At 65.4% G+C, this 9,256-nt stretch overlaps 1 protein-coding gene across 5 annotated transcripts; it reads right to left on the bottom strand.

Moving 5' to 3' along the window:
• Positions 1-733: 733 nt before the first annotated feature.
• Positions 734-8,578, bottom strand: CALCOCO1 (calcium binding and coiled-coil domain 1). Of its 5 annotated transcripts, none has more exons than XM_019554697.1 (15): positions 8,513-8,578; positions 6,977-7,157; positions 6,351-6,453; positions 5,763-5,956; positions 5,281-5,439; positions 4,868-5,016; positions 4,658-4,748; positions 4,418-4,573; positions 3,813-4,067; positions 3,338-3,463; positions 3,073-3,168; positions 2,831-2,954; positions 2,182-2,396; positions 1,641-1,747; positions 734-1,306 (listed from the first exon to the last, which is right to left on the bottom strand). In XM_019554697.1, the coding sequence occupies exons 2-15, from the start codon at positions 7,148-7,150 to the stop codon at positions 1,123-1,125; spliced, it is 2,133 nt and encodes a 710-aa protein (XP_019410242.1). In that variant the 5' UTR covers positions 7,151-7,157; positions 8,513-8,578; the 3' UTR covers positions 734-1,122. The 5 variants fall into 5 exon arrangements, with proteins under 5 accessions (XP_019410242.1, XP_019410250.1, XP_019410260.1 ...); XM_019554705.1 differs by having other exon boundaries at positions 6,977-7,160; positions 8,513-8,577; XM_019554707.1 differs by having other exon boundaries at positions 736-1,306; positions 2,831-2,942.
• Positions 8,579-9,256: the final 678 nt, after the last annotated feature.

Genomic DNA, 9,256 nt, shown 5'->3' with positions numbered 1-9,256 from the left:
AAAGCCCCTGGAGTAGAAAGTCAGTTATAAAAGGTTCCTGCCCAGGGCAGAGATAAAAGGGGGTGGGGGCAGATCTGCCCCCTTCCCCGTGGGGGGAGGATCGGGGCTGGCGCTAGTTCCTGATGTCCTCCCCTGCTGCTGGGGGTCTGCAGCAATCCCCTCCTGGCGAGGGGCAGGAGGAAGGGGCTGGGGCCGGCCTGTCAGGTGCTGATGCAAAGGCTGGATGCTGCTGGGGCTCTGGTTCGGGCACCAGCCCTGGGAGCGGGGCACTGCCCGGCCGAGGGGGCAGGAATGGACCTGGGGAAGGGGCTTGATGGAGCTGCGCTAGAGCCAAGGGCACAGGGAGGGGGACCCCGAGCACACGTACATGCTTGTGCACACACAAGCGCACAGGCCCCCTTGTGCATACATGTTCATGCATGCTCACCTGTGCACACACATGTACACACAGGCCCATTTTGCACATGTGTACATGCAGGCCCACTTGTGCGCACATACATACACATTTGTGTGCATACGTGTACATATGCCCACTTATGTGTATACATGTGCACATACACACACAGGTCCTCTTGCGCACACACAGATACATGTACATGCACACGCACACACACGTACACAAACACCCACTTGTGCACACACACACGTACACACAGGCCCACTTGTTCATACACACACATATACAAGCCTGCTTGTGCACACACATGCACACAGGCCCATTATGTGCATACATGCACATGCACACATAGGCCCACTTGTGCACACACACACAACTGTGTGCCAGGGCCCAAAGCCTTTCTTCTGCCCGCCCAGGGAGCACCAGCTTCATCGGCCATGTGGCCCCGGGGCTGGGGAAGGACCCTCACGACAGCAGCAGGGTCCCCACCCTGGCATCAGCCAGGAGCAGCTTGGGGGCTTTCCAGGGGCTGTCATGGGGGGGTAACCCCCCCAGGGAGCCCCTCAGCAGCTGCCCCACTCCCCTCTTCCAGACCCAGAGCCCTGAGGGCCCCAGGAGATTGGCCTGTGCCTGTAGGCAGGGGAGGGGGGCCCAAGGCCGACCCACCCCAGCCCTCTGGGCAGTGCGACCCCCCATCCCCGCTGGGCAGGGGTGGCCCCTGGGTGTCACTCAAAGGTGAAAGGGTCGTGGGCGCTGAAGAAGAAGTGCCCATCCACGTGCTCCTCCAGGGCCTCGCGGTCACACTCGGGCGGGAATCGCTCCCGGCAGATGGGGCACTCACGCCACAGCCCCGGGGAGGCTGGCAGGTCCGCAGGTGCCCGCTCCACTGGCTGCCGGCCTGTCACACCGCTGGGGGCCAGGGCAGGGTCAGGGCTGGGTCCAGGCCCAGCACCCGGCCTAGCCCTCTGGCGTGCAACACCTGGCACATCCCCCTCCAGATCCCAGCACCCAACCTGACCCCCAATATACCTGGTACCCACCACCCAGTCTCCCCTGACCCTGCAGTGCCCAGCCTGTTGCCCCTGCACCCACCTGCCCCCTTCCTTCAGCACCCAGTGCCCATTCTGCCTCTCACCTCCGGCATCCAGCACCTGGGTCCCAGCAACCAGTGCACCCACCTCCCCTCCCTGCACCCAGCCTGCTGCCATCTAGCTGCCAGCCTCCGGGGTGCCATGCCCCTCACCTGGCCACCTCGTAGAAGGCATTGCCCAGGTCCGGCAGCAGCAGGCTGGCCTCCTCCCCTCCGCTCTGCACGGCTGCCAGCAGCACGGCCTTCTCGTCCTCCGCCTCCTGCCAGGGGCCGGGAGTGAGTGCATCGCTCCTCGCATGTGTCCTAGCCCCTGCACTGCTAAGGTGGGGGGATTCTCCTCTAGGCACAAGCAGCCAAGTCCCGGGGGTAGGTGTGCCCCTCCAGAAGCTGGCACCGATGCACCAGCTGCCTGTCCCTCCCCAGAACCAGCTGCTGGCCAAGCCCCCTCTTGACCTGCCACAGACCCCAGCCCCACCAGACCCCTCTCCTCTATCAAACCTGGCCCAGTACCCAGAAGCCCTGGCCTCTGGCTGCTGCCTTTGAACTTCCCACCCCTCGTTCAATGAGGAGGGGTCATGGGAAGGGACCGGGAGCCTGGACTCCTGGGTTTCATGGTGCAACAGCAAGTGGCTGGGTGCCAGGATGCTGTATGCCCTCCAGCCCCCACCCATGCCTCAGTTTCCCCAAGACTCACTGAGTCAGAGCTGCTGTCCTCGGTGGGCTGGGCAATGTGGGTGGTGATGGGGGTGGGCTGGCTGATCACCACAGGGGGGGCGGGCTCCCGCGGGCAGGGCGGGGTGCCAGGGGCCGCCCGCTGGTCACACAGGCTGTAGGGGCTCAGCTGGGGATGGCGCCGCAGGTCCTCGGGCGACTCATCCTCCGAGTCCGAGAGCGGAGAGTCCAGGGAGGCTGGAGAGGGCAGGAGGCAGAGCCGGGGTCACTGGCAGCGGGTGCCCCCTGCTGGTGGGGGCGGAATCAGCGAGAGGCAGAGCTAGAAAAGGGTTAGGGGAGGAGCCAGCAAGGAATAGGGGCGGAGCCAGTAAGGGACAGAACAAGAGGAGGGAGGAGCTAGCAAAGAGTGGTGGTGGAGTCAGCAAATAGAGGCGTAGCCAGCAAGAGCGTAGGGGCGGAGCCAGAGGAACTTGTCCCATTACAGGGCAGGAGAAGTCCGGTGTCCCTGGGTGGGCACCAGGAGAGGGGGCACAGGGGCAGCCCTGGCCACAGCTGAGCTGGGATGGGGCGCTGCGCCCTCGAAGGGCCAAGGCACTGTACCAGCCCTGGCACTGGGGGCAAGTCCTAGGGCAGATATGGTGGGGGGCAGGTCTGGGGCGGGGGACACATACCTAGAGCCACGGCTGCCTCCTCCTCGTCCTCGGGCACTGCCACCTCGCGCCACTTCTCATCAGCCACCTTCTCCAGCCTCTCTTCCAGCTGGCGTGTGTACTCCAGCAGCTCCTGCCACAGCGCCTGTCAGTACCCGCAGCTCTCGGCCTGCCCCCTGGTGCTGTCTCTGCCCCCCCCGGCAGGCAGCCAAGGGAACACCAAACGTGGGCTCCCCGACCCCCCCGCTGCCCTCTGCACCCACCTGCTTCTCCTCCTGCAGCTGCTCTTTCTCCTTCTGTGACACTGTCAGGGCAGCTCGCAGCTCCTTCAACTCCCGCTTGGTCTCTGACAGCTGCACCTGGGGGGGCAGAGCTATGAGACTTCCCCTGCATGTGTCCCTCCCCCACCCACTATTCCCACACCCCCCCTGGAAGCTGGCCCTGTGACCCCCCACCCCTCCCAAGCCCTGCCCCTGGGGTACTACCCACCCTAGGCCCAGCCCCTGCCCCAGTCCCACCTCCCCTTACCAGGCTAGCATCCCTTTCCCGGGACAGCTCGGCCTTGAGCGCCTGCTTCTGGGCCCGCTCCTCCTGCAGGCTCTTCTCCAGCCGCAGCACCTCGGCACTCAGCTTCAGGATCTTGTCCTTCTCTGCCTGCAGGTGCTGCACTCAGGGGGGCAGCCCAAGAAGCCCCTTCCCTTCCCTCCCATTCCCAGGGGCCAAGCAGGCTCCAGAATGGGCAGCCAGGCCCCACAACCCCTGCCCCCTACCCCCCGGCACTGGGGGGGTCCCAAGCTGCATGGGACTGAATTGGGGTTCAGCAGAGGGTGGGTGGGTTTTCAGCAGGGATGCTGTGCTGCAGGGAACAGGGTAGAGGCAGCGGTTGCTGTCCCTCGGGATGCCACATTGCCAAGCCCCAAGCCAGCACTTCCCGTTCCATGCTGCCGTCTGGCTGCCACACCCCAGAAGCAGCCACCTCTGGCACTGAGGGGCCCCATGGTACCTCCATGCTCTGCAGCAGGCTGCTCTTTTCTTTGCCCCACTGCCCCTTGCCCTCTTTCCATTTGAGGGTCATGTCCGCCAGCTTAATATTGGTCTCGGCCGACTCCAGGCGACTCCTGTGCAGGTCAGCGATGGTGCGGTCGCGGATGGAGGCGGCGCTGGCCAGCTCCTCGCCCAGGAGTGCCACCTTCTGCTGGCTGGCAGCCAGCAGGTCCTGCGTGCAGCGGAGCTGCTCACTCAATGCCTCCAGCTGGGCCTGGAGAGGGGGGAAGCAGAGATGGGGGTGGTCATACAGGGGCTGGAACCCAGAGTCTGGGGTGCGCCACCCCCATTCACCCTATAACCAGATGCAGCAGAAGAGCAGGAGACCAAGTGCCCACTGCCAAGGGCTTGGAGCTGTGAGTTCAAGCCCCTGCAGGGACAAGCTGGTTGATTGGAAACGGGCATTTTGGAGAGGGTGGGGGTAAAGAAAAAAAAGACTGCAGGTTCCACAAGGAAAGGAAACGCAGGTGTCCCCTGCTCTAACTGCTACACCGCTCTGCTCCCCTCCAGTGGAGGGGCCAGGTGGGATGGCAGTAGGGGCAGGGGGCACCTGGGGTCACTCACCGTCCTCTGCTGCGCGGCTGCCAGCTTCTGCTGCAGCTTGTTGATGTCCTGCTTCAGTGCCAGGGCCTGGGAGATGCCGGCGGTGCGCTGGGCCTCGGCCCGGTGCAGCTGGCCCGCCAGGCACACGCCCTCCTGCTCTGAGCCCCGCAGCTTTACCTAGAGGGCGGGCCCGGTCCTCAGTGCCCGGGGGTCCCGCCTGGGTGCCCACCCCGTGCCCGGCTGCCCCCTGCCCCAGCTCACCTGGTAATGCTCCTTCTCGGCACTCTCCTCCTTCAGCTGGTGGTGGATCCGCTCTTGCTCCCTCATCATCGCCTTCACCGTGTCCTTCATCCTGCAGACAGTGGGGGTGGGGGGTTGTCAGTGCCTGGCGGGGCAACCAAGTGCCAATCCGGGCAGACGACCGCTGCTTAACTTCCCAGCCCCCTGCCATACCCCCTGGGCCTGGCTCACCTGTCCAGCTCCACCTCCTTTTGCAGCACCTTGGCGCTGATGGCTTGGACGTCCTCCTCCAGCGTGCGGATCCGAGCCAGGTGCCCAGCCTGCTGCTGGCTCAGCGCATCCCGCTCCTCTGTCACGGCCGCATGAGAGCCCGACAGGTCCTGGGGAGCCAGGTGGGGGGGCTCCAGGCTCTGCCCTGTGCCCCCCTGGGTCTAGTACAAGCCAGCATATGGGGGTCACAGAGTGGGGTCACAGGTTAGGAGCATGTCATAGGGGTGGGGTGGGGCAGAATGGCTCTGTGACCTCAAGCAGGCCGCCAAGCTGCGTGCCTCAGTTTCCCCACCTGTCCAAAGAGTGCGGGGATGGTGCTGGGTCCCCTATGGAGCCAGGGAGGGGGTGGGCCCCCCGGGCCTCCCCCCACGCACCTTGTACTGCTCGGTTAGCTTGCTGTGCTCGGCCCGCAGCCCGCTGAGCGCCACCTCCAGCAGCTCCAGACGGGCCTGCAGCTCCTTCACCTCCTCCTCCAGCCGCTGCTTGTCCCGCGCCAGGCCGCTGCGCTCCTGTTGGCTCTCCTCCAGCTGATTCTGGGGTTGGGGTGGGGGTGGGGGGGTCGGAGGGGTGGGGGTATAAGAGCCAGGAACCAGCCTGCACCCGGAGCTACCACGTCCATGCCAGTAGGCAAAGGGTGGGCATTAACTGAGTTCTGTCGTGCCTCACTTTCCCCTCCCAGCTAGAGGGAAACAAATTTGCCCTCTTATCCCTCCCTTCTTGTGGAGCCTGGTAGGGGGATTGCTGGGGGGGGAGGCAAGCTTGGGGAGGGAGGGGCTAGCTCCAGGCTCCACCCCTTCCCTGGGTATAAAAGCCGAGAGGGGCCAGATGAGGAGGAGCCCACGTCCTGCGTGCCCACCTGCAGCAGGGTGGCCTTGGGCACCACCAGCAGCATGTCCATGTTGCCGTCCTCATCCCCCTCCAGCGTCACCAGCTCATCCATGGGCCGGGGCTCGCTGAACTGGAAGGGGCTGCTGCGTCCCCGCTCCTCCCCGCGCCGGTCCACATAGCGGTACTGGTACTGCTGGGCCCCTGGAGGGGGCAGGTAGTTGGCTGCGGGGGGGACAGGCTCAGTTAGTGGGGGTACCCTGAGCCCTGCCCACGGCTGCGCGGGTACCCAGGGTGTCAGGGGGTGGTGACACCCCCTCCTTCCCCTCTGCTCTGCCCATCCCACGCTCCAACCCAGGGGTCTTACAGGACCCTGTCTGGAAGCCTCCCCTCAACCAGGAAGCACCAAGCACAAACCCCCACCCCAACCCCCCCGCTCCAGGGGATGCAGGTGACCCCCCACACAGCATCCCCTGTAGGGGGGTCCAGGGAGTGCTGCCATGCAAGAGGGCCTAGCTCTGGTGGGGGGAGAGGGAGAGGAAGACCCCCCCCTTGTGGGGTGTTGATGAGAGCAGAGAGTGCCAGGCCCCAATTTGCCCCCCCGCCAGGTACCACCTACCTTGGAACTGGACGCTGGAGTGGAGGGGCCCCCCCGTGGGCCCCCCGTCAGGCACCGGGCACCACACGAAGGTGTAGTAATCCTTCACGGATGCCGCTTCCACCTGCGTGGACAGACACACAGACCAGGTCAGGGCTGTGGCTCAGCTGCCCGCTTCTGCCAGGGTGGGGGAAACTGAGGCACAGAGCAGCCAAGGGGCAGAGCTGGCGAAAGAACCCAGGAGCCCTGCCCCCCCCCAACAGCTGGACCCCAATCCCCTCCTGGAGGGCACTGCAGGACCCAGGCTTCTTGGTGGCCAGCCCCAACACAACTTTCAAAGCTGGCAAAAAACCCAGGTGTCCAGCTACCAAGTGCCCCCCCCATGTCCCCAGCCTTGCAGCTTCCTGAAACACTGTCCTGGGGGACCAGGAAACCTGGGTTTTTTTTCCTGGAGCTGGAGCCCCCATTAGAAAGCCCCAGCCTTGCTCTGTGCCTCAGTTTCCTCAGGGACAGGGGGGCACCCGAGGCTGGGGGGTGGTTCGGAGACTTCAGGGAGAGGTGATAGTGCTTGACACATGGGGAAACTGAGGCATGGAGGGCACCCACTCCACTCTGGCAGAGCCAGCGCAAAGGCCCTGCCCCCATACCTTGAAGATGCCGATCCAGTCCCTGGCGGAGGGCTTGATGCTGGGCGGCAGGGTGTAGTGGCACTCCACCTTGGTGCCGGGCACGTAGGAGTGCGCCACATTGAGGAAGGATACAAGGAGAGGGCTGGGGCCACAGGATAGGGCCCCCAGCTTGCTGGGCGATGCCTCTGCCATCCTTGACCTGCTGGACAGGCGGTAGGAGGGGGTGAGCAGGGTCCCAATAGCCCCTTGATAGCCCCAGAGCCCGGCTCCTCCCCCATGGGTGCCAGGGGGGTGCGGGGTGGGGTCTTTCCCCAGCGGCTGAGCTCTGGGCCGGGGAGGCCACATGGCTAAGCCGGGGCACCTAGGTTCTGCATGCCTGTTTCGCCTTCCAGCTAGAGGACATCAAATCAGGGGGCACAAGGTACTCCCTTGCCAGCTAGATAGGGGTCACCTGCTAGGAAGGACAAGGAGACTGGTCCCGGGGGGGGGGTCTGGGCAGCTTGGAGGAGACCCCAGGTGCTACAGCAGTGATTCTCAACTGAGGGGTCCTTGCAGCACCCTGGTGGCCTTTCTGGCACCTGCTGCTGCCCCCACCCATGCCATCTGCCCCCATGCCCTGGGCGTGGGGAATGGAGCCAGGTTTGCGCCCCCTGCTCCCAGGGCTGCGGCATGTGAAACTGTGCAAGATCAGTCACACACGCTATGGACGGGGGGTGGGGAAAGAGCAGGGCATGGTAGGGTGAGGCCTGCCCTCTTCTCTGGCACCTGGCTCCCCTCAGGTGGACCCAGTCTCCCACCCAGGCACAGACCAAGGGCAGATGCTGCTTCGCTTCCAAGCCATGTCAGGCCAACTGGGTGACATGCCACAGAGACACAGGGCCTGTCCCCGCTGCAGCTGACACTGCATCAGGGACAGGACCTGCCAGGCAGCTCCGTGCCTCAGTTTTCCCTTCTGTGAAATGGGCGTGCGTTGCAAACATCAGACAGATGGGGGCAGGATGGCCCTGTGCCTGAGCAGCGCCCAGCGCTCAGAGGCTGGGGAAGGAACTGTGGGGGCTTGTGGGCGTGGGGTTTGGCCACCTGACGCCCGCCGGCAGTGGCAAGTCGAGCACCTGGCTGCGCCCCGGAGCCGCCCCTGCTTCCTGGGGTTGCACAAGGCGGGCTGATGCAAGGCCTGATCCCGACAGGGGAGGAAACAGCTGCCTACTCCCTTGCCCAGAAATGCCCCCACTTCCACCAGCACCCGGGGTGGGGGCGGGGCGAGGAGCAAAACGCAGGCGGGGCAGGGGGCAGGATCATGTGCTGTGCTTACAGGGGCTGCCCCTGCCCTAGCTGGGAGTCAGGCCGGGGGGGGTTGAGGCTGCCCTGGGGGGGTATTAAGAGGGTGGAGGGGCACTTACCCCCCTGGGCTCCCCCCCCACAGCTGCAGCTTTGCAGGAGGGAACCAGGGCACAGCCCCCTCCCTCCTCCAGGGTGCACCCCTTGGGGCAGCTGAGCCCAGATCTGCCCCTCCCGGTGCCCCCCACCCCGGGCAGGGGCGAGCAGAGCTCTTACCGCGGAGCAATCAGCTGGGCTCCAACAACAACAGCAGGCTGGGGCCGGCAGGGGGTGGGGCGGCGCGAGGCATGCTGGGACTCGTAGTCCGGCTCGGCCTGGCTGCTGGGGCAGCGGCAGCGCCAGGGACTGCAAATCCCAGCGAGACCCGGGGGGGAGAATGCAACTCCCAGCATGCACCGCGGAGGAGGAGCAAGGGGGGTTGCAAATGTCCCCATGCCCGGGCTGGGGGTGGGGAATAGGGGCCCGGATTGCGCCCCCTCCCCCAGGCTTTTGTCCCCATTTGCAGGCTGCTTGTGCTCCCCCCTCCGGCCCCTGGGCTCCCAGCCCCATGACTCCGGGTGCTGGGGCTGGAGGCCGATGCAGGGCACAGGCTGTAGCCCTGCCTTGCTGGGCAAATGCCAGGGGTTGGAGCTCCCCACCGCCTCCGACTGCTCCTCTCCGGGCTCCTGCCCCGCGACCCGTCCGTGGGGCTGCAGGTGGCTCCTGCTCCTTAAGCCCCCCTGGCTCTGCGAAGGTGCCTGGTGCTTGAAATGCCAACAGCAGACAAGGCAGAGGGGGGTTCATTGGCCGTGCTTATCCCAGGGCAGCCCCCAGTGTGGACGCACACTTACCCCAGGGTAAAGGCACTGTGCCCGGGCACCGTTCGCAGGGGGCATCGGGTCGTGCCTATCTGCCCAGCGAGCTCCCAGCCCTGCCAGCGCCTCCCTGGGCTGGGGGACCTGACCCAGAGGAGGGCTGTGC

The sequence above is a fragment of the Crocodylus porosus genome, unplaced genomic scaffold (genome assembly GCF_001723895.1).
Source record: "Crocodylus porosus isolate Cpor-Errol unplaced genomic scaffold, CroPor_comp1, whole genome shotgun sequence".
In the NCBI taxonomy this organism is placed as follows: domain Eukaryota; kingdom Metazoa; phylum Chordata; order Crocodylia; family Crocodylidae; genus Crocodylus; species Crocodylus porosus.
Note: the sequence above shows the minus strand (reverse complement) of the source record. Positions and strands in the feature narration are given on the sequence as shown.

What these genes read in the sequence shown, in the direction of transcription:
- CALCOCO1 (XM_019554697.1), bottom strand. Translation starts at nt 7,150, where the DNA reads ATGGCAGAGGCATCGCCCAGCAAGCTGGGGGCCCTATCCTGTGGCCCC. An exon ending in CCGAGAAGGAGCATTACCAG is followed by an intron (nt 4,574 to 4,657) that starts GTGAGCTGGGGC and finishes CCCGCCCTCTAG; the next exon opens with GTAAAGCTGCGGGGCTCAGA. An exon ending in GCCTGCTGCAGAGCATGGAG is followed by an intron (nt 3,464 to 3,812) that starts GTACCATGGGGC and finishes CAGCACCTGCAG; the next exon opens with GCAGAGAAGGACAAGATCCT.